Consider the following 25,587-nt stretch of genomic DNA (forward strand, 5'->3'; position numbering starts at 1 on the left):
AATATTTTAAATATAATGACTGACTATTATAACTACCTACAAGAACTAATAATATTTCGTTTTCTTTCTTCTTTAAACTTTATTATAAACATTAAAGAAGAAAGAGGACGAAATATTATTATAAACATTTAAATTTTAAGGTGTCCTTAGCCTGTCCTTAGTATCAGGTATTTATATTACGTACCTTCAATCTTTGTAATAAAATTACCATAAATGGCTTTTTTATTTTACTACAAACTAGGGTAAAGTCTCCAGTGTATGAACAAAACTCAGGTTTATTACGAATAGGTAAGTAAGTACCTAGGTACGACGATATTGATACCTACCTCATTTATACGGGTGTTTTAGAAGTCTGACTTGACGCTTTTATAAAAACCTAATAAAAATGTATACCTATTTTAGGTAGGCGTAGATCATGAAAACTTTTTGTAGCACTTACCTTAGTATTCGGAGGCGACGACGATTTCTTCAGTCGATATCCCGGCAACTGGATTATTCTATTTTTTTAATTTCTCATCGTGTAATCGTAATATCGAGCCTTTATCTATTTATCATAATGGATAATCATTATTGTCGATTATCAATAATTTTATTGACTGATACGAATATTATCTACGATTGCAGAAGTAGAATTCTTAATCTTAATACGGTAACTTCAATGATAGGTATATTTTATTATCATTCATATTATATTACTACATACTACGCTCCTAAAATTTGGCCTGAAGAATTATTTATTATTGGGTCGATTTTAAGAACGGAAATAAAAGATTTTCAAAAACGTATACCTATTCATGTATTTTGAAAAAAGAAATATAAATACGTCATTTAACTACGATCTACAATATTAATATAAATTATATTATTATTACTTATCTACTTTTACTGTAGAAAGTTATTATTTTACTAGGTATTTACATTATTAGCTAATTCATAGGAATAGTAATATTGAGATGAATATCAAAATACTTCTCTTACATTACATTACTTACAACCTATAACTAACAAAAATAATTAACTACGTTAAGATTTTGATTTTTGATCTCGGGTTAATATTTCATCTATTAATGTAAATAACGTATACGTACCACGATACGATGATTTTGATTGATCGATATTCGATATTTCGACCCAGTTGCATGAGTCGTGGTCACGTCAGCATTGTAAAAATCAAAATCAAAATGTGAGAATTAATATCATCGAATTATTTGTGGTACGTATCCGTAATTTTCATTATTATAATATGACGTTAAACTGCGAAATAAGCCTAAAATCATCATTCAGTTCTGTCAATCATAATCGATGAAATATTTAATGGTTCAGAGAATTATTATAGCTAAATATATAAAAGGAAAAGGCGACAGACTAGTGCCAGCTTTAGCCTGGTTAGGACGTCCGCCTTCTAATCGGAGGTCGGGGGTTCGATCCCGGGCACGCACCTCTAACTTTGAGCCGGCGATGGGTTGATCATGATCATGATGAAGTCAACTCATAAAAATGTAGTTAAGGATAGAATCACAAATTGGGGCTTAAAATCTAGATATAAAATTTCGATCAAGTATTTTATTGAAATTCATTAAACTATTTTTTTTTGTTATCACTGTCCACCTTCACGTTTGGCGTGATCGTGTAAGTGAAATCTAAGTTTTCATACACACAGACATCAAGATTCTAGATGCAAGATGTCTGAATGTAATAAAAACTCCGATAAGTATTAAGTAGGTATAATGAATCTGAAGTTTTTATATGCTTGACCTCTTAATTTGTACTTAAACTTGAACGCAAAATACTTATAGGTGTTTGTTTAAAATAAAATAAATAGAAACATGCGACAATTCAACATGAGTAGATTAGATCAGACTATTTTATCAACAAACGTGCTGTACAATTTTGGATTATAATTATCATTCATTCTCGTCATTCTAAAATTTCATGATAAAAGTACGATTTTGGTCCTTATTTCAAAGATGAACCGTACTTTTGACATGACAGTTGACTTAAAGAGTAAAAATGTCAGTTATGCATAATAATTATAAAGGCGGAAACACACCATCGGAAGTGTCCGTAAGCCGTGGCTGACAGTCGTGACAGATAGGTGTGCACAGTCGCTTAGCACGTGGCTTGCGAGGTATCTATCAGACGTCAGAGCGCTTACAGCGATCACGCACTCATCTGATCCGAATCCGTGAAAATACGGATATAAAAAATATCTACGTCATATGTCATAAGCTACCATACAAAACGAAAAGGAACGTATTTTACGGACTCGGATCGAACGAGTGCGTTACCGCCGTTATGGTAACGTCCGCTTCTTATGCCCGATAGGCTGCACAAGTCAATGTACATTTTACTATCCAGATACCTAGAACACACGAGTTTCTAGCTATAGACAGAAGTTGCAGCGGTTAGCCGAGTCCGATGATATGTTTCCACCTTAATACCTTCCTCAGAGTAAGGAAATCGTTATGATAATATGACTAGTAGAATTTTATGGCAATAGTTACATTTAGCTATCCATTGTTTTGCCAACTATGTGTTTTATTTATACTTATATATGATAATTAATAGTTCATTTATCAATCACGCATCGGTAACTCTAGGTGCAGATTTATCTGTAGCTAGAAGCCAATCGACAATGGTCTGGTAGTTCTTTTCCATCCATTGTACGTTGGCGGCCGTCCTCTCTAGGACTTGCTGAACTGGTCGGCCTAAGTCGCCACATGACTCTGCCACGAATCTTTTAAGCTGAAAAAAGATATAAAATTATTTAACAGTATATGCACACAACATTTTTTTTTATATAAAAGGAAAAGCTGAATGACTGATTTATCAACGCACAGCTCAAACTACTGGACGGATCTGGCTGTGGCATGCAGATGACGTAGACATCCGCTAAGAAAGGATTTTTTTTTAATTCAACCAGTAAGGGGGTGAAATAGGGGTTTGAAATTTGTGTAAATAAATAAATAAATAAATAAATAAAATAACAATCTTTTTTATTCAAATAAACTTTTACAAGTACTTTCGAATAGTCAGATGCATCTACCACTGGTTCGGAATGCCTTTCCTACCGAGAAGAACCAGCAAAAAACTCGGCGGTTGCTCTTATCAAATATTTGATATAGGTAGTCCACGCAGACGAAGTCGCGATATGCTCGCGACTTGGTCTGCGTGGACTAGCTCTACAAAAAAATAATATTACCTCTTCATATTCATGTACATGATTTAGTCTTCTCGTGACCACCTTGAGAATCGAATTTAATGTAGAAACAGATCCAACACTGTAAAAAAAAATTGACAAATTATTAGGTTACAATAGATTTTCAGTTAGGTATAATATTATATTAATTCATTAATAATTTAATATGGCATTTTACACCAAGCGAGAAAAAATCGAAAAATATATTATAAACAAGATAGAATTTGCAATAAGCAATCGAAAAATGTTAATTTCAGTTTTTATAAAATAATTTTATAATTCATTTTACAGATTTCACTTTTTTATCTGTTCTATAAATATTTAAAACGTATGATACCGTAGCCGCCATATTAGTTCTGACTGTGACGTCACAAGGATTTTAATTTTAATGTAATTCACTAAGAACACCGTTGCTTATAAATCCATGTAACGTCATGACAGCTCATCAGGCACCTAAGAAGACATGCATTTAAATGCATTTTTATTGCAATTATAATAATTATTTTATTTATTAAAATATTTTTTTTATAAATTTTTGGTATGTAGTTTAGTTATTATAATTTAGGACCAAATTAAGACACCGGGTAAAATACCGTATTTTTTGGATTTGATACCCCTAGTTAGTCTTTGTAAACGTAAGAACCGTAATACTAAAGCCCTAAGAGCCAATATCGCTTAATAAAGTTTGAGACCAAATTCATGGTCCGAAATCGTTGGACCACGGACATGGGCGACCGACACTTGAGGGAATCTTTAAATAAGACTTACTATTCCTTTAACCGCTGCCAGTTGGCTCTAACAAAGTTGAAAGCTATCGGCTCTCCGATGGAGGAACTGGCGACGGCGGAGAACACCCTCACTGTGTCTTGTTTGCGAATGCCGCTGTCGTTTCTGAGTGATAAATCCAAATATCTGTGAACATGCAAGTAAGTATATAATTTTACATTGCTTAGTGATTAATTTTAAATTAAAGGAGTGGTATTCGCTTTTTTCGAGTCTATAACAATTATTATAATTTATTTATACAATTTAATTTATAAGCGATAAGGCCTCCTTGGTAGACACATTTTAACCAAGTAATTATTATTTTTTTGTGATGTAGGTAACCACAAATTCACGGTTTTCAGTTTTTTCCTTTACTTGTGTTATAAAACATTGCTGCCTGCAAGTGCAAATTTTATAATTCTAGGTCAACGGAAAGAATCCTATAGATTGTGATTCCCTTGTCTTGACAGACACGACAGACGTGCAGACTGTGAAAATATGATCTCATAAGGGTTGTGTTTCACATCAACCTAAACTCAAAACTTCACGCTGTTATTCTAGAATTTGTCATTCACAATATCTAACCTATACAACAAGTATGGGGCCCTGGTACAGCCGAGCACAGAAAGCAGCAGCTCTCTCTCGGAAGGCACGCTGACAGCCAGGAACCGTTCCCAGGCAAAATTCCACTCCCTGGCGTTCCCGGCTTGGACTCCAACGCAGTACACCGTACTGCGAAGATCCGCATGTATACTGAAAAAGGGGTTATTGTTAACTTTTTTACCTTGAACGCGATGGAATGTTGATAAAAATGGTGGAATACGCAAATGAGTTAAAAATAATGCTAATTTAGTTACTAACATAGTTGATAAGGTCTTCTGTTACTAACACATTATGGATGAAATATCTGAAATAAAATAAATAATAATAATAAAAATAAAGACAAAGTTATAGAATTTATAGCCCGACTTCGTTCCCTTGGATTTAGGTTTTTAAAATTCCGTGTAACTATGATAATAAAAAGCTGTGATAGCCTAGTGGTTAGAACGTCCGCCTTCTAATCGGAGGTCGGGGGTTCGATCCTAGGCACGCACCTCTAACTTTTCAGAGTTATGTGCATTTTAAGTAATAAAATATCACTTGCTTTAACGGTGAAGGAAAACATCGTAAGGAAACCTTCATGCCTGAGAGTTCTCCATAATGTTCTCAAAGGTGTATGAAATCTACACATGCCCAGCACAGTAGACTATGGCCAAACCCTTCTCACTCTGAGAGGAGACCCATGTTCTGCATCAGTGAGCCGGCGATGGATTGATCATGATTGATGATGATACAAAACACTTACTCGTTGTAAGCGTCAGGGTTTGGTGCGTGCATCCAGTTGATGTACATGCGGACAGCATGCTCCAAGCATTCCGCATGCTGCAGGTGACAGGCGGTGGAAAGCAGGTCCACTCGGTGCTGCGCGCGCACGACGCTTTCGTTCCTCGAAATATCCCACCCTAACTCTTGAACTGCATCACTTAGGAGCCCTAGGACGTATCTCTGAAAGTTATGAAAAATTATTTTGTGCTTGCGCTATTAATGCGAAAGTGTATTTGTTTGTTGGTTTGTTGGTTCGTCCTTCAATCACATCGCAACGGTGCAACGGATTGCCGTGATTTTTTGCATGGGTATAGATAAAGACCTGGAGAGTGACATAGGCTACTTTTTATCCCGGAAAATCAAAGAGTTTCCACGGTATTTTTAAAATCCTAACTCCACGCGGACGAAGTCGCGGGCATCAGGTAGATCATTATAATTACCGCTAACCATTATAATATGGTTAATATTAATATCTTAAAGACCTATTCTATCATTATACAGCAGGTTACAAAATACCTAATAGGAATCATTAGGTACTATATCTACCGAATCGATACAATTAGATAACATTGGTTTTATATCCTAAACCGATAATAATTAATTATTTATTATCATAATAATCTTGTTAGTTATCTAGGTATATTATGCCGGTAATTTTTATCAATCGTAAATATTATGAGCTGGAATGTACTGGGTTTTAGACACGCTTTAGATAAGTAACGTTAGATAAGTAACTCTTTGGGTGTCAATCGTACCTAAGTCATATTAAAAATACTTAACAATTATAAATAATATTACAATTAATTACGCTGACATAGACCATTACTAATTACAGATTAAGATCTCAATCACTCCATTATAAGTCAGTTGTGATAATAAAATATCCAGATTTGATACTGCTAGGGGCTCAATTTGAATGCCATAAGCCTACTTTTCCGTATTAGTTTACAAATTGCGAAAAACTAAATTAAATTTGAATTTCACGGGCAGACCGTGTCATCCACCTTAAACCATCATTCACTACCAGTAGCGCCATCTATTATCGTACTTCACAGTTCACACTTTCTGCTGCGTACTGTACTGGTTGTCAATTGAGTCATTATCATCATTCATTGGATCCAAATATTCATAACATTAACCGCAGATAACTCACCTTATATTCTAGATAGTAGGCTCCCTTAGACAGCATGGTATCAATATAACCTAAAGCAACGAGACCTGCCTTCCATGGCACATAACTCTTCTCATGCGATAGGTAACTTGTGATATCCAATGCGGTTCTATAGTTCAAACGTCCAGATAAAGCCAAATTCATCGCGTCGTCGATGATTTGAGCTCGGTTTATTGGATGTATCTCTTGGAAACGTGATCGATCGTTTAGAATTTTGATCAGCAAGTTCCAATTACGCTGGTCGTAGTTGATTCGGTAAAATCCTGTGTAAATACAAAAAAATAGAACTGAGGTTTGTGGAATGGAATAAGTAATTGTACCTAATAGACGTGGATTTTACAAGTCGAAAGGTTTGTGAGAGTTTTACTAGTATCGTAGGCGAAACCTAGTCATTCTAAAAGAAGAAAATTTGTGATATTTGCAATTTGTGGTAAAATCACAAAAAATATTATGCAAATGATGTGCAAATGAATAAAGGAAAAATTATAAAATAATGTGTTAAGTAGGTACTTTCCAAAATATTGCGATCTTCCTAGCTGTTTATGGTATTTATAAGAAAAGATACTTTTTCTAGTAGGTGGTAATACCTAGTGAAAAGCTAAGTCGCAAAGATAAAGTCGTTTTATGTTCAGAAACTTTATGTTTCAAAAGATCCTGCAATATAACCTTACTTAAAATTTAAAAAAAAAGTTGGTTGGATGCTAACGTTTTAAAGTTACTCTAACCTGTTTGCTGTATGTTTCCAATCAGCCAATCATTTTCACCGACAGTTATATTATCAACAACTATGGACCTCTCTCCTCTCAACCATAACTTAGGTCGGGTCGATGCGAAGTCTTTTTCTGAAGCGGTCGTATAAGAGACAGGAATCCACCAAACTGAAGAATTGTTTCCATTTAGTGTGTTGTTTATTAAGACGAATCTTTCCTGCAAATAATAGTAGGTATGGATTTCATGTCATCATCATCATTATCATCAACTGATAGACGTCCACTGCAGCTGGAAATAAGTCTATTGTAGGGATTTCATCTAATAAAACTAAAATCAAGTTATTCTACGAGTATTGAATATTGAAGAACTATCTTGACTGCAGAATACCAAGCGAGAAAAATCTTAAAATTTATAAAAGTATAGTATTAGCCATTACCAATCAAAAAATGTTAATTTCAGTTTATAAAATTACTTATACCTATTATAATGAATTTTATAATTCATTTTAAAGATTTCACTTTTTTATCTGTTCTACAAATATCCAAACGCATGATACCGTAGCCGCCATGTTAATTCCGACGGTGACGTCACATGGATTGTAGTTGTAATGTATTTCACCAAGAAAACACCGTTGATTACCAATCCGTGTGACGTTATGACAGCACAGCAGCTCAAGAACCTAAAAAGATGGCGGGTAGCGTTTTCGCGGCGAAATTTGAAATGCATTTTAATTGCACTAATCGATTAAGTAAATTTTTTGGTAGTTTAGGATCAAATTAATACACTTTTCAAAAAAGGGCAAAATACCCTATTAATAAAAGAATTACCTGATTTAAAGTAATCGTTCCATTTTTGTAATCCCTCGTGATAGTCAAAACGGGAAAGCCAGTTTGCAAAGTCCAAGAGTCCATGACTACGCCAACATCCGCATCGAATGCTTTCCTTTCTCTCGCTGCATTCGTGAGGGCACTCCATAGATCCCTCTGTTCCGCGTCTCCGAACTTCTTGGCGTTGAGATAATCAGTGATACCAGCGTTAAAGACGTCATCGGTTAGGAAGTGGTTCATCATCCGCAGGATTGCTGAACCTTAAGAAACACCATTAGGATATAATTAGTCACTATGAAGGTTTTGAATATTCAAGACACAGTCCTTGAAAATTTTAGTCATGCATAGGTACGATTTTGAGTTCTTAAAAATCATGTCGGGGCAGTTAGGGAGGAAATGGTTCTATAATAATATGTAAGTATAAAAGTAAGTTTATTCTGCTGCAGTATTCTATTCTATAGTCCAAGTTTGTTGACCATTATTAAATATTTTTGAGCAATTTTTTCGCCTGTTGTGTCAATAAACATTGATTTTAACGAGTAGGTATGTGGCATTTTGAACCTTTCTTTTATTTTAAAACATCTGTTTATGACATCGAGGGTAATGACCTGAAATAATATAGTCAATTCTCATTTCTTAATTACCTTTTCCATATGATATTTTATCAAAAATCGCTCCTATTTCCTCAGGGTTTCCGACTTCTACCGATATTTGATGAGACGACGTTAAGGCGTCCAGTTTGAAAACGCTTTGTACTTCGTTAAGGACGAAGACTTCCATTAATTTCCAACTTTTCTCAACCTGAAATGTATACAGGTACCAAATGAGACATGAAATGTACCAAAATTGGTTTAAATCTTCTGCACTTCTAGGCCCTGGTTATAACTGCCCACATTCAACGGGCTGATTGGAGCAAATTGCAGTTTGACTTTCGCAAAGGGTTGCCGGTTTAAGGCAAACAATTAGCGATTTATTTATTAGCAAAAAGTTCGTTAAGGTAATAATCAGGACGATAAGTACATAAAGTGAAAAGCGTAGAAGACAGAGATGGAAAGATGATGATTCGTGATGCAGCTGGTGTAATCAGATTATTTTCACTTTCACAAGGCAATACGGAAATCGTCCTCACTCTAAAGTTATTCTCCTAACACGGTCTTGGACTGTAGAAATAAAATGACCTGATTTTTTGTATGGCGGCAGTTTATGGGGCTAGAATTCACCTTCATGACGTTCATGTTAAAAATAAATAAAAATCATGTTTTTTTTTAAATCAACAATGAATTCTAGTCACATAAACTACACAACAACACAGAAAACCACATCATTTTATTACTACAGTCCAATATCTTATTCCTTACCGCATCGTTGATTACAAACATTTTGTTATACACAATCGCTATGCTGAGAACTTTCCTTACCGCATCAACAGCAACGTATTCAACGTAGCTGGCGAAACCTTCGTTCAGCCAAATGTCGGACCACCAAGCCGGTGTGACCAAGTTTCCGAACCACTGGTGCGCGATCTCATGAGCTACCACAGAAGCCACTCGAGCCTTAGCAGTGGTTGGAGATAAACCGGTATCGTACAGCATGGCTATTTCTCTGAAAGACAAATTTTCAAAAATTGAGATTATAATTTCCTTTATTAAATTAAAATAGGCTATATGGCACTTGTTGGCCACAGACGATTACTGCGAGCAACGAGAAGAGAGTGCGTGTGTGAGATAGTTTTTTTTCTCTGGGCTAAAAGCGAGTGTGCGAGTTTGACAGGTGACTAATATTGCATTGACACGGTACATCGATTGTACTATTTTCGTACGTTTCTTGAGCGAGAAAATAGTCGATAGCTTGTCGCTTCCTCGTCGGCGGTGAGACAAGTGTTATCTTCTTCCTCTATGCATATAAAAGGAAAAGTGACTGACTGACTTGCTGACAGACTAACTAACTGACTGATTTATAACTGGTTTACTTATATATTATTGATAGCACAGCTCAAACTATTGAACGGATCGTGATGAAATTTGGCAGGCAGAAAGCTGTTAGGTAAGACGTAGATATCATCTAAGGGTGTAAAATAGAGGTTTGAAATTTGTGTAGTCCACACGGATGAAATCGTGAGCATGTTAATAATAATAATATAATAAATTTATTCATAAGCTAATAATATCTTAATTCATATCATAATTCTTAAGCTAGTAAACAATAAGTAAAAGGCAGAGTATGGTCCACGAAAGTTTCGATAAATCAAAATTAGGATTGATCGACCTCTCAAAACAAGGCTAAAAGTTGACGTGGGTACCAAATTCATATAGTTATTGCAGAAAATGATCTAAATTAAGAAATCGATTGCCAAACCGAATTTTTTCTAAACAGTAGATCAGTGGCATGCAAAGTAGATGCAGATTATGTGTACAAGTAGATAAGGAGAGAATGTGTAACACATCTCACCTAAAAGTCAGTAACCCCCAGTTCTCCATAGCTCCAGCCTTGAAATCCGGCAATGCCACCATATCTATCTTTGGCAAAGGAAACTTTATCTTATAGTAGTCTTCCAAGAACTTCAAAATCTTTGGTCCTATTTCCAATGCATACGCTGCAGATGGCAAGGCTTCCTTTCTCGCCCAAACTGAGAAGTTATTCTTTCTATCACTCATATAACCGAAATCAGTAACTACAAAAGCTACTAAATATGTCGACATAGGTAGAGATTCAGCATAATGGTCCCATGTGTAGTCCGGCAGTGTATCGCTGTGAAAGCAATAGAAATTAATTAATAAAACAGTTTTTTAGTTCTGTTCGAAATATCACAATGTTTTTAACAAGAAAGAGGGTAGTTCGCAACTGCCCATGACAGCTCGAACTTCATCTCTCGTAGCACCGTAGTCCCGTCGTGACCACGTGCAATTGGGTTGAAAAATCAACAAATAAAAACATTAAATTAACCGTGGTATGTACCCGTTATCTACATTAAAATATACACAACGTCTCTTGAAGGGTAGTAATTTAATCGGGCCGCTTTTGAAGCACTAATTACAATTGGGTCTGGCGATGCTGATGGTGAACCGTCCCTTCAGCGCGGGCTCGTCCCAGCAGGGAAACGCGCGCCGGGCGTCCGTGGCCTGGAACTGAGTCACTGCTATCCATCTGTATACAACTTACTGTGGCTGTTTGGCAACAATGTTCATATTGGAGACGGAGGTGAGGTTGTTGGGTCTGGCAATGCTGATGGTGAACCGTGCCTTCAGCGCGGGCTCGTCCCAGCAGGGAAACGCGCGCCGGGCGTCCGTGGCCTGGAACTGAGTCACTGCTATCCATCTGTAATATGAACATTATATTATGAAACTGGCTGTCTATCTTATACACGCGACTTAGTCCGCGTGGATTTAGATTTTCAAAAATCCCGTGGGAAGTCTTTGTTTTTCCAGGAAAAGAAGTAGCCTATGTCACTCTCCAAGTCACACAAAGTTCTATTTAAGTAACTACTTATTTTAAAGATTTTTAAATTTTTTACAGAATTCTATAAAAAAGAAAGGGTGTTTCGCAATTCAGCAAGAATTTTCCTTCAAATTATGTGTATTTGGAGGCTCCACAACGAAACGAGTTGGACAAAATTTTCCCCAGGCTGAACTATGCCTATCACAAAATTAATGCCACAACTGCAAAATAACATGCGACTTTTTGTTCTTAAAATAGAAGATTTTTACCATTAAATGGCACATATAATATTATCATCTCTGTACATTTTGGGGCACGCGTTCATACAATTTTTGTCCATCTCCTTTGTGATGATTATGAAACATAATTTCTTCTATTCACATCCAAGCTTCTATAGTTTGGCTCTAAACACAATACAACGATTCTCACTGGCAATAAAAATAATTAATTTCGCATTTAAATGCGAACCGGCGGGTCATTGGCGGAACAGAAGCACTCACACGGTACAAGCAACGCATAGTAAACGGACATACTGACCTCCCATTAGGAATACTAAGAGAGCCCATTTATGAGACAGAACGAATTTCCGCATGAAATAGTTTTTAGAGAAGTTTCCCTAGCGCACTCCGTACAAAGGTAGTTTAGTTTGTTTGGTAGTACAATAAAATACTAATACATATTATAAATGCGAAAGGGTGTCTGCTAGCTTTTCACGGCCCCACAGTTTAACCGATTTTGATAAAAGGTACAGAGTTAGCTTACATCCCGGGGACGGACATAGGCTACTTTTTATTTCGGAAAATCTAAGAGTTCCCACGGGATTCTAAAGGCCTATCCGTTTAGCCGATTTATATGACATTTGGTACAAAGGTAGCTTGTATCCCGGAAACTAACATAGGCAAATTTTGTCTCGGAAAATCAAAGAGTTCCCACGAGAAAACTAAATCCAAGCGGACGTAGTCGTGGGAATCATCTAGACTTGGTATAAAATTCGTACCTTTTGTCTTTTTTCTCTTCATACGAACTTCTGTAGAACCCATGAAGGTCGTCATTCAGAATTCCAGTATACGATATGTTCAAGACATACTGTTGTCCGGCGATCAGTTCCTCCGCTGTGCTCAGTATCTGAAACTGTCTCGGAACGTCTTCTGTTCTTCTTACAATCTTTACTTCCTTACCATCCACTTTCTTATGCAGCTCAATTTTATGGAAATTTAACTCTACACCATGAAAGGTGACTGAGTTGGTCGTGTTTTTGATCGTTATAACAATACTGACTTCACCGTCAAATGTGAAATTCCCTTCGAAAATATATGGAGTAAGCCTCAAGAAGTACCTATCTGGCTTAATGTTATTCGGGAGCCGAACATCTTTTACAGAGTTTTCGTTAACACTTGTCGATTCGGCTTTATTAGTAGTGCTCTCTAATAATGTAACACTTTTACTATTTTCTGTACTTAGAGGTATAACTGATAACTTAGATTGATCACACAATTGTTCGTATTTGGTAACGTTGGCTAAATGGTCAGTCCTCGGGCAGGCTGCGAAGTTGTACACTATGAACGCGGTGGCGACGAGTGCGAGGGCGAATATGACGAGAATGACGAAGGTAAGACTTTTTGAAAGGTGGACACCTCTCTTCGTTTTAGTAGAGAAGTCTGTTTGGAGATTGCCGTCCATTATTGTCAGCGGTTCTCGTCCTTGGGTCATCACAGCATCATTCTGGAGTCTGAAACAAACATCATCTTTATCATCTCATCGCCTGCACACTACTGAGAATGGGTTTCCTCTCAGAAATGGAATGGGTTTAGGTCATAGTCTGTACTCTATATTTTGGCCAAATGCGTGCTCAGGCATGCAGGGTTCCTCACGATGTTTTCCTTCACCGTTAAAGCAAGTGATATGTTTTAATTACTTAAAACGCACATAACTCCGAAAAGGTAAATTCCTAAAAGGCCGGCAAAGCATCGGCGGTTCCTCTGGTGCTGCAAATGTTCATGTGCGGCGGTAATCACTTAACATCAGGTACGCCGCCTTCACGTTTGCTCGCTATCTCTATTTTTTTTTTAATTTAGACTTGCGTAGCCGGAATCGAACCCCCGACCTCCGATTAGAACGCGGACGTCCTAACCACTAGGCTATCACAGCTTGTTAAGCAAGTTATATACTATTAATTATAAGTAGGTACACAACCCATTCAGGTGTCCAAGGGACATCTCTCGAACTGAGCGCGTTGCATCTTTGATCACGTTGCTGACTCACGTACAAGTTCATCGACCTTTTAATTGATCCCTATGGTCGATAAATAATTATTTAAAAAAAAAACGACGAATTGAGAACCTCCTCCTTTTTTGAAGTCGGTTAATGATAGACTACCGGAGCGACCGGCCTCAGCTTCTAGACCCACTGGTTTGAGCTGCACGTCGATATATCAGTCAGTCAGTTTATCAGGGTGTTAATGTCCCGCTGGATGAATAATGGACTCTACCCCAAAAAAGAAAATTATCGTCATTTTTGATTTTAGTAAATTAGTATACCGAACTTATTTCATAACAGCTCGATACAAACGCTTGATTTTTTTAAAAGAATATTAGCCCTGTTAATTATGACTAATATTCCCCTTTCCCCTCCAATTAAGCGAAAAGTTTGTCCTAGGAGTGGGTACGACAATAGTGCAACGGGTGGAGTTTGAACCGGCGAACTTTCGGACTTCAGTCCGATCCTTAACCGTTGAGCTATTGAGGCTCTTAATTTAAATAATTAACTGTCATGATATCTACTTATAGAACTTTTTGGAAAGTACTTAGTGTAATGTTCAGTAAAAAGGTAAAAACAATATAACAAAACAGTTCGTCTGTACCTCAGAACAAGGACTGTTAGAAGTAGCCATATTGTGACACTTACTATTAGAGCGAGATAGCTAAATGCATTTAAACTCTTGTTAGAACGTGACAAAATGATTATGTTTTGTCCTTATCACCGTTGCCACTTTTTTTTGTTTGCCAAAATGTATTTGTGCGTGAGTATTTGGCAAACAACGTGAAGTGTAAAAGGAATGACATTTCACAAGTAAGAAAATCTGCTTGAGCGAGAGGGACTGAGGGCGACACGCTAGTTGCAAATCTGGACATCGTCTGTACATTTCTTGTAAAAATGTAAATAGGAAATGCTGCAGCCTGCAGCATCCAATCATTGAAAAGTACAAAGACAAAAGTTCCAATAAAACTGCACGAAACAGAGAGAAGCAGGTTTCCCGCAAACCACAAAGTAATCACTGTTTCGTATTCGATCCAAATCTGGGAAAGTAATCAAAGGCATTTGTTGTGTGGACTAAACCAGAAGCTTAACTAAATACTTTAAAATCAAACTAAGTAGGTAGGTACTTTACTTTTTGTAAAATAAGCTAAAAAAAAGTTGAGGGATGATAATTTAATTATAAGTTTAGTTATATTCTGATTGTAGGTATTTTAAATTTTAACCCTTTATTTGTATTTTTAATGTTTATCATTTTATTGTACCTCAAATTGTATTTGCAATACCCTGACAGGGTCTCATGTATATTTAGCTTTAAGCACCCACCATTAATGTGCATGAAAGCAAATAAATAAATCTAAATCTAAGAAGTTAAAAAAAACTAGCATAATATAATTCTCTATCACGATTAAATATTAAGATTTGGAACACCCTTCCAGCATCCATTCTACAATCAATTTTCACCTGTTGTAAGCAACTTTAACAAAACATATACGATGTATTTATGTTGCAACTTGCAAGGGAAAGAGGTTCAGCAAAGTAATTACTTTGCCTCCTATGGATTGGAATCTGGAAAAGTAATCAGGGGCGTTTGTTGTGTGGCCCAAGTATCAAGCTCTGAGCGTGTGAATGTCATATCAGCGAACTACGCACAGATCCTTTTAGCATAATTGCGCTTTAGGAGTTCAGAATATAGGAATCATTTTGTTATTCAGTTACAACTATGCATTATTTTTAACACTGGCTTAAAAAGAAAAAATCTGCGTATTTATCCACAAGTATCGGAGATGGGTTGTGCAACTTTAACTATTACGACTTTATGTGCTACTTTTACCGCATTTTAGACCTTTTCTTCGCGCAGTTCAATGGCTATACCATGCAAATGCATAAGCAATGCATTTTCATGTCATAGCCATCGAATAATATGTATGTATAATATATATTATGTTATAATAACATGCAAAGCATGTTTCAGTTTTTTATCACGTGCTTGCCAAGCTAAATTACTATCATTCAATTTTTGTCATGCCTTTTGTCTTTTGATCCGCTTACTGCTTTGCCTTGGAACGCAAACTATCTAATACGTGCAGTCAATTAGGTCACAACCTCACGGACTTGTTTTCGTTATTTATATTGCAGGAACGCTTCTCACACAACTTTTTACGTCAGCTTGAAACACTTTTAGTTTTGCTTTACTTGCAAACACGATCATCATCATCATCATCAACCGATAGACGTCCACTGCTGGACATAGGTCTCTTGTGGGGACTTCCTCACGCCACGGTCTTTCGCTCCCTGCGACTCGTCTGATGTCGTCCGTCCACCTAGTGGGGGGTCTTCCAACACTGCGTCTTCCAACAGTGCGAGAGGTCACCATTCTAGCACCTTAGGACCCCAAGGTCTATCGGCTAAACACGATAGTAGAGTTTAAATTTAAAGCAACATAAATTCAAACGAAGTAATTTTTCTCCTTTTGGGATAGGTACTTAGGTACTCTTTTTAAACAATATTTTTGACCTTATTTTTGAGCCGATTACAAAATATAAAAATGTAGATTTTTACTCCTTGGCACGTCTTCATGTGAGATTTATACTTTGATAATTTCGGCATCTGAATGCAAAAAAGGTCTGCAAACCCAGAAGCCTAAGGCCACAAGCTATTCAATGAAATACCTACCTACTTAGGTACCTACCGGTAGTGATCATTTAGTTTCTAAAAAAAAATTGCAAATTGGTCCAGAAACCTGGAAAAAATCGATGTATACATACATTAAAAAAAACGAAAAAAATAAAACGGGCCGAATTGAGAACGACCTCCTTTTTGGAAGTCGGTTAATTAAACATCGTCCAAAATTTAGCATTTTGGGATATTTTAAATAAAGACCAGGTTTAATTTTTTCAAATTCAAATTCAAATGATTTATTCGAAATAGGTATTAATTTTTTTTTTTTAAGTATATTAGCCATGTTAAATGACTAATATTCCCCTTTCCTCTCCAATTAAGCGTCAGGCTTGTGTAGTGCAACGGGCGGGGTTTGAACCGTCGACCTTTCGGTTTTCAGTCCACTCCTATACCGGTTGAGCTATTGAAATTACTCTTTTTGATGGTCAGATGTTGGATTTGCAAGATATAGTGTAGTATACGCAAACTTAAAACTAAAGCTACGAGGGTTCCAAACGCGCCCATGTCTGAGAAGAGCCCAACAAACACAGCCGGGTATATATTTGATGTATTTTATTTAAAGGATCCTACCTAATAAAATAATCATCAATTCTACGTCATTCTATCCATATTATACCTGTTTACTGAACCACTGGGGCCGATTCTCGTTCACACAATCTCTAAAGGTTCGTACGCACCTAAGCGGCGCGGCGCGGCGCTTCAGCGAGCTGCACGTCGCGGCACAGAGCTTCAAAATATCATTTCTATCATTTTGTATGGCGCATATCGCACTAGAGCGGCGCTGCACAGCGCTTCACCGCGCGTTGCCGCGCGGCACGGCTGGAGAGAATATTTTGAAGCGCAGCGAAGCGACGCGCAGTGCAGTGACGCTAGTGCGACATACCCAGCGGCGCGGCGCGGCGCTTCGCGCTCGTACGCGAACGGGTATAAAAGTGACGCGCAAGTGACGCGAGGTGCCGCGTACTGAAGTTGTAGTGCGGTAGGCACCGTCGAGCGGCCTGAGGTGACGCGTTCTGCAGTCGGACTGAAGCGCCGCGCCGCGCCGCTCAGGTGCGTACGAACCTTAAACCTAAACTAAATTAATAGCTCTAAATCTAGTGCTTTCTGCAAGCAACATTATGAAAGGGATAGCACTAGATTTAGACTTGTTAATTTAGTTTAGTTTAGAGATTGTGTACAAAGGAATCGGCCCCACTGTTAGCCTGTAAACTGTAGGGGAAAGAGTCAGGATATATACTTTAAGGATAGATATCATTGACATACGTGCCCTATCGTGGCTTTACAAAACCCCATAATGCAGGTCTATGTTCGCCACACTTAACTGGGTGGGCTCTTAGCAGAACAATGGTTCATCGCGTCACGTGGTGTTAATTAGGAAGTCATAAGACTCCGCGAAGGAAGTGCCTCAGGCCGAGAACCAGCTAGCTAGGTAACTATATAACAGGAAATGAGATCTTTCAAGGACATCATTTCCTGACGCTGTGATAGCCTAGTGGTTAGGACGTCCGCCTTCTAATCGGAGGTCGGGGGTTCGATCCCGGGCACGCACCTCTAACTTTTCAGAGTTATGTGCGTTTTTATTAATTAAATATCACTTGCTTTAACGGTAAAGGAAAACATCGTGAGGAAACCTGCATGCCTGAGAGTTCTCCATAATGTTCTCAAAGGTGTGTAAAGTCTACCAATCCGCACATGGCCAGACTATGGCCAAAATCCATCTCAGCCGGTGATGGGTTGGTTATGATGATGATGATTTCCTGACGCGCTACAGCTTGTGTTATGTGTAAATTGTAAAAGCTCTTCTCACTTGTATCTTGTCATCCGGAAACTCTCAATTCTTTAATTCCTCGGCCTAGAGACAAAATTAAACCCAAGGAGCTGAACCGACAAATGTTAGCCATTTTCGAGTTTTATCATAATAAGTCTAAACTGGACGACGCCACGACGCCTTCCTTATCTGGAATTTAACTACCTACTTATTGTTATTTACTAGCTGATGCCCGCGACTTGTACGCGTAGATTTGGATTTTTAAAAATCCCGTGGGAACTCTTTGATTTTCCGGGATAAAAAGTAGCCTATGTCACTCTCCAGACTTAAAATATTCCCACGTAAAAAATCACGTCGATCCGTCCGTCGCTCCGTTGCGACTTGATTGAAGGACAAACCGACAAACAAACACACAAATTTATAATATGGCTAGTGATAACATGGGTAGTGATACCTACCTAGGACTAACAAAGCTGAAAGGAAAACATTTGTCTACCTACACAAATCTCCACAAAATCATCTCGCAAAATACAGGAAGAAACAATGTAAGTAAGATGTCGTAGAAAAAAGCATTTATTAATGTTAAAAAGATACAAAACAGTATAAATCTATATATATAAAATTCAAAGTCCTGACTGACTGACTGACTGACTGACATAATTATATATATCAACGCACAGCCTAAACCGCTGGTCCTAGAGACATGAAACTTTGAGGGTGTGTTCTTTGTAAAGAGTAGGGATCCAATAAGAAAGGATTTTTTGAAATTCCACCCCTAAGTGGGTTAAATGGGGGATGGAAGTTTGTATGAAAGTCCGTCATTTTTGAACTTACATTGATGAAAATTGGTACTTAAGCTTTAGGTTAAAAATAAAAAAATACGTATTTCATGATTTTTAAAAATTCTACTACCAAGGGGGTTCAATAGGGGATGAAAGTTCATATGAAAGTCCGTCATTTTTCAAGTTATTTGCATGAAAATTGGTATTTGGATTTTCAGTCACAAATAAAGAAATAACTACGTGTTCCAAGATTTTTAGAAATTCGACTCCACCTTGATTTTCTAAATTCCACCCGAGCGAAGCCGGGACGGGTCAGCTAGTTAATGTTAAAAAGATACAAAACGGTATAAATAAATTGAACACAACAAACAGACGCCCTTGAAGAGACTACTCAAAACTCGAAAGCACTAAATTAAAAATATACCGTCGCGTCCAAAGTATCAGTCGTAGATAGAGCACGATTGACGCTAAACTTGCTTTTAATATGCCCTATAAATGGACAAATATATTACTCCTAAATATCTATAGATCCCTACTTATTCCATAGGTAGGTACTTAATAAGGTGCGTCTGTCTGTCTGCTGGCTTTTCACGATGCAACAGTTTACCCGATTTTGATGAAACTTTACGAAATCGCGGGCTAGTCTTAAATATACAAAAGGAAAAGGTGGCTGACTGACTGATTGACTGACTGTCTGACTGACTGACTGACTGATCTATTAACGCACAGCTCAAACTATTGGACGGATCGGGCTGAAATTTTGCATGCAGATAGCTATTATGACGTAGGATAAGAAAGGATTTTTGAAAATTCAACCCCTAAGGGGGTGAAATATCTAAATCCATGCGTACGAAGTCGCGGGCATCAGCTAGTATAATATAAAATAGTAGTAAGTAAGCAAAATAACATGAAAACCTAAATAATTCAGGATTTAGGAGTAATAAGCATTTGGTGTGGGAATCCATAGCCCACATCGCATTAGCGCACATGTCCCGAAGGACGCGTGTTAACATATTGTATATATTATATTATATATTATATATACGTCGATCTGTTGCTTCATTGCGAAGTGAATGAAGGACAAACCAACAAACAAACACTTTCGCATTTATAATCTCTGGGTACTGATCAACCAGAAATCGAAAAGTTCTAACAATTTCTAGTATAGTTCTTGCAATTCACGACGGCGAGTGAACTTTACTTGTGGTTACGTCGTATACACGGACATTGCGTAAGTGTGCGTGCATGTCGGACCAATCAGTCGCGAACAAGCGCTCGCAAACGCACACATGTAGTGTATCTTACTTATACCGATACGACTTACACACAAGCATGAGACACTGGCCCTCGTGAAATGCAAGAACTGTACATCTATTGATCTGCCGGTAAATTTTAAATCAATACATCTAAATGCTCAAATTAAATACTAAAACTAAACGAAATAATACTAATCTAAGCGATGGGGATTGAACAATCTAGATATTTAACCGAAGGCTTTTATATAGCTTGAAGCATCGATATAAATGACAAGATATGAACAAAAATTTGCACGGTTTTGGAACCAAATAAATCAGCGCCACCTCTTAGATACTAATGAACGACCCGTTTGAAATCCAGTCGTCACTGAGGTTGCGACTCATTGGTGCTAGTAGCACTAATGAGTCGGTGCCATTTTGTTTGTTCAATGGCCCTGTCCATACGAAGTAATATATAAGTCAATGGCTTGAAGTCATACATTAGATCACATCAGTAACGCATAAATGTGCATATTTGTGCATACAAGTTGCCTAGCTTGCCTTCACCAAGTAGGCAATGTCAGGTCAGTTTAATTAGAACACTGCAAGTATGGCTTATTTTGCTTTGCGAATCTATTCAATGTTTTTCTCGTTTTACTATACTTTAATACTCCTGCAATATACTTATCACTACCCCGATTATTTATACCCCTAGTATTTTGCTAGATGATTTTGTGGAGACTACATTTTGGAATGTTTTCCTATCAGCTTTATCAATCCTAGGTAGATATCACTACCCATATTATAAATGCGAAAGTGTGTTTGTTTGTTGGTTTGTCCTTCAATCACGTCGCAACGGAGCAACGGATCGACGTGGTTTTTTGCATGGGTATAGGATGATAGTTATTTATATGTAGATGATTTGATAGGGTATTAAGACCTGGAGAGTGACATAGGCTACTTTTTATCCCGGAAAATCAAAGAGTTCCCACGGGATTTTTAAATCGACGCGTACGAAGTTGCGGGCATCAGATCCCTGTAACATTTGACGCCTGCCAGTGACGTTTTGTTAGAAGTTCTTTTTACTGTCATGAACTGTGGTATTAGCAAACAAGTTCAAAGACGCAAAAATTCTTAACGCAGAAAAGGTTACGGAATTAGACCAGTTTAGGGTACGCAATAATAAACATTCACAGAGCTATAACACGTGTGCCCGTAAAAAATTTAAGTGTGATTTCAGCTGCTTAGCTTTATGTATATTGTATAGCTTATGCCCGCGACTTCATCCGCGTGAACTACACGAATTTTAAACCCCTATTTTACCCCTTTAAGAATTGAATTTTCAAAAATCCTTCTTTGCAGATGCCTACGTCATAATAGCTACCTGCAAGTCAAATTTCAGCTCGATCCGTCCAGTGTTTCGAGCTATGCGTTGATAGTCAGTCAGTCACCTTTTTTTCCTTTTATAATTATAAATATTATGCTCGTTCACAGGCACCAGTGAAGTCGAAGCGAAGGACAACACGTAACTAGTAAGGCAGCGGGTCGGAGTGATCGAAATTTGCGATTCAATGAGCCCGTCTCAACAATCGCATATTGAACAAGCCATTGTGTATGTCATACCTACTACGTCTTATATAACGCTGCCAACATAATATTATGTAGTTTGATCTGGAGATACCACTAATAGTAACATACCAAATCTATTACCTATTGATACTGCTCAGAAAGTTAACGCCGAGTGTATTATATCTAAACAGGCTGTGGACGGAACCTAATCAATGTCTTGATCAAGAAAAGTATAGTAAAATACAAAAAACAGTATTAATTAATATAGTTAATACTTTAGATAAAATTGCAAAAACTGTTTAAATGCGTTTCAGATCCAGCAAAACACATAATATAAAATAGGACTCCGTTAGGTTCCGTAGCCTTGCTAATTGCTAAAAACAATGGCGGATGTTTCTTAAATGGTACATTTTTTTCGATAGAAAGAAGATGAACTCGTTTACTACTACTGAAGCACAAAGCACAATCTAACGTTCGTAACTAAACAAATCAACAAAATATACTCAAGCTACAAATAAATAACTCTCGACGCCTATTGATAAGATACCGAAAAGAATAGCTAATAAATCGGGACGATATCAAGGTTTTAATGAAGGGGGCCCAGTGCACCCCCATGCATGACCCCATCACAGCATAGAACACCGGGTTGTCCTATTGTTACACTATTAATAGGTTGACCATACATTGGTTATTTCAGTCCAGGATTATTCCAGTTTTAGCTTTCAGTATAAAATTTTCGGTCGAAGCTATCTTATTAAACAACAAAATGCTTATCTATACTAATAGTATAAAGAGATAAAGTTTGTAAGTTTGTTTGTAAGGCGAAATCTCTGTAACTGAACCGATTTTGAAAATTCATTTACCAGTAGAAAACTACATTATTCCTAAGTGACATCGGCTATATTTTATTTCAAAAAAAATGTAATTAACTGCCCGAACGAAGCCGCGGGCGGCTGAAGGGCGGGCCGCTAGTCATGTATAAATGATTAATAGCTACTTCAAAGTGGAAAAGGGTGTAACTCTAGGCATTATAAAAATTACACAGAAACATAACGAATCACTTTAAAATTACCCTTTTACCAACTTTTGATTTAAAGTTTGTAAAAAATTCTAAACCAAATGCGAAAATCTGATGTCAAATTAAGCGAAGCTGATTTATGTGCCATAATTTCTAAGAGTGAATTTTTTTTACAAATGTTTTTGAAAAATGAAATGAAAAAAATTGAAACGCCAATATTGGCCGGACTATAATATCTCATAGTTTGAAATAAGCTTTGTGGTATTAATTTTACTCTGTCCTAACCTGTTTACCCAAATTCATGGTGATTGTAGCTAAAGGGCTTCTACTCCACTCCCCTTACAAAACGTGAGGAATACAAAGGGTCCGGCGCAACCAAAGTTCAGTATTATTATACTGAGGCAATAAAGAAGAACCAGTCCTCACATTGTCGCGCTTCGTTCAGAATTAAAACGTAACGTTTTATTAGGGGGTGACAGTTTGGACGAGATTGTAATACCGCTATTTTTCGATGCAGTAATTTATTACGGGCTTTGCACTTATGGTTTAAACCAGTAAAGTAACGATATTTCTCAGCCGCTTTGCTAGCATAGAATATTTCTTAGTTGACCTAAATAATATTAAGTTAAGCCTCATAGTAACAAGCGCTTTGCGAGTGTTAGCAATGGGTTGGAAGATTTCAATTTTTAAGTCTTTAGGGAAGCAATGGGCTCTGCATTTAGCTGATAGAACATAACGTACCTCATAATTTATTAATTTGTAACACTCACTAGTAGTAGAATCTGCTTTCTGAGTCTTGTTCAATAAAATATATTAAAGCCTGTAAAAGGGCCTAGGAACGGGTAATTTAAGTTTGATTTGGAGTTTTTTTTATCGATGATTGTTGAAATGGTTTAAAATATGATTTATTGTAAAATCATAAAAGAAACATAAAAGTAAAACATTATGTACATAACAAAAATATAGTGGCACATAACTTATTTAAACTTCAGTGATACTTAGTAACCATTTTCAACTTAAAACCATAGGTCTGAGAAGCCCACAGCAAAATCCTGTCCGTGTCGGGGGTTCTTTAAATAGAAGGGCAATAAAGTCATCTTAAAATGCGCAACTAGAAAATGTAACTAAACGTCTTGAAAATCTCAAAGCGAAAAGTGTATAAAAGTTTATTGTTATAAAATAAACAAACGAAGAAGAAAAACGCGAGCTCAAACAAATTGAACTTACAACCGCAATCATGAATCCACGGTCGAATGTTGCGCTAGATCTACACTGTAGTATTTCATTATTTTTATTCAATTTTCCAATTACTTAATTTCAAAAGAAAGTCAAATTTCAAAATTTTCTACCAAAAGTATGAGATTTAAAAAACGAAAGGATCTCCAAAGCAAGTTCTTGAAGGAGGATTTTGTATCATTTTCGAAATTGAATTAAGTATGTAATAAGTACAAAATGTCTGCAAGACAAATTCATATCTTAAGTAATTAATAACAGTTTTAACCAAAACAAATGACAAAAATATTTTGAACAATTTCAACATGTTTTGATGAAAACGCTGCAGCCTTTTCAACAATAATAATTTCAATACTTAGGACCTGATATTTTTATCGCAAGATAGGCAAGTTTATATTGTAAAAACTTACGTTTTGGTATTATTTTGATTAATATTTTCATACAAGACAAAGTCTGGATAGTAATTTGTGATTATTAATAAATTATGCAACGACTTGGTCAAGACATGTCGTGGGCTGCGGCGTCTATAAATTTGTTTAAATCGACGTCTAACATTGATTTATCAAAAAATATTAACATCTGCTTGAGACTAACATCATATTGCTTTTAATAAAATGAAGAAATAAAAATAATAGCTGAATCAATCAATAACATAACTAACATAAAACATAATATTATTATCAATATTCAAGACGTACACGATCGCTGTGACAGCTGTGATAGCCTAGTGGTTAGGACGTCCGCCTCCTGATCCGAGGTCGGGGGTTTGATCCCGGGCACGCACCTCTAACTTTTCAGAGTTATGTGCGTTTTAAGTAATTAAATATCACTTGCTTTAACGGTGAAGGAAAACATCGTGAGGAAACCTGCATGCCTGAGAGTTCTCCATAATGTTCTCAAAGGTGTGTGCACTTGGCAAGCGTGGTAGACTACGGCCAAACCCCTTCTCACTCTGAGAGGAGACCCGTGCTCTGTAGTGAGCCGGCGATGGGTTGATCATGATGATGATGATGACACGATCGCTTTTCCAAAGTAACCAAATCGTCCAACCAAGTGTAGACCGGCTTTAAGAAAAACACAGAAAGCGCGCCATACATTTTCCCAAGCTATGTTGAGTTGTTTACATCTCGCAACAGATTATGTCTTATGTGATAATAAAAAAAAATGCAAGAAAATTACCTTTGAACACGACATCCATTGTTTTCTTTGGCTGAGTTTTCGTGATTTCGTCCGTTTGAGATTTAATTTTCTTTTCGTGTGGCGGGAATTTGTCTGATACTCACAGACATCCGTGCCGCGTCGTGGTTGGTATGATACTGGCTCCCCAGCCTCTCGGTGGAAGGGGCGATCAGGGGTAACTTCACACGATAGGATATAAGAGTTTTGATGGACACGTAATCGACATACGACCTCCGACGCTAATTTCGAAGATGGCAGTTTTATTGAACATCGATAGGGTTTTATTTATGTACTTACTAAGTTGTTTCCCATGACTACATTTTTCAAATATCCTTGTGGAATTCCTGAAAATCGTTGCCTAGTGGGGTTCTACTAACATTACATTAAGAAATTAC

General features: G+C 37.0%; 1 protein-coding gene across 1 annotated transcript; it reads right to left on the reverse strand.

Annotated features, from left to right (window-relative positions):
- Positions 1–779: 779 nt before the first annotated feature.
- superdeath (Suppressor of ER stress-induced death) lies at positions 780–25,325 on the reverse strand. Its single transcript, XM_034974356.2, has 14 exons — positions 25,193–25,325; positions 12,471–13,202; positions 11,198–11,353; positions 10,487–10,786; positions 9,457–9,640; positions 8,683–8,839; positions 8,039–8,298; positions 7,226–7,427; positions 6,483–6,763; positions 5,310–5,509; positions 4,550–4,717; positions 3,968–4,111; positions 3,203–3,281; positions 780–2,745 (listed from the first exon to the last, which is right to left on the reverse strand). Exons 2-14 carry the CDS (start codon positions 13,181–13,183, stop codon positions 2,581–2,583), a joined length of 3,009 nt encoding a protein of 1,002 aa, XP_034830247.1. The 5' UTR covers positions 13,184–13,202; positions 25,193–25,325; the 3' UTR covers positions 780–2,580.
- Between the last annotated feature and the right edge of the window lie 262 nt (positions 25,326–25,587).

This window comes from Maniola hyperantus, chromosome 12 (assembly GCF_902806685.2).
Source record: "Maniola hyperantus chromosome 12, iAphHyp1.2, whole genome shotgun sequence".
Lineage (NCBI taxonomy): Eukaryota > Metazoa > Arthropoda > Insecta > Lepidoptera > Nymphalidae > Maniola > Maniola hyperantus.

Bases quoted from the DNA above. Each gene is read 5' to 3' on its own strand.
- superdeath (XM_034974356.2), bottom strand. From the start codon at position 13,183: ATGACCCAAGGACGAGAACCGCTGACAATAATGGACGGCAATCTCCAA. The intron at 8,840-9,456 runs GTAAGGAAAGTT...TATACATTTCAG, and splicing joins AATACGTTGCTGTTGATGCG to GTTGAGAAAAGTTGGAAATT. The intron at 4,718-5,309 runs GTAAGTGTTTTG...CCCCTTTTTCAG, and splicing joins AACCCTGACGCTTACAACGA to TATACATGCGGATCTTCGCA.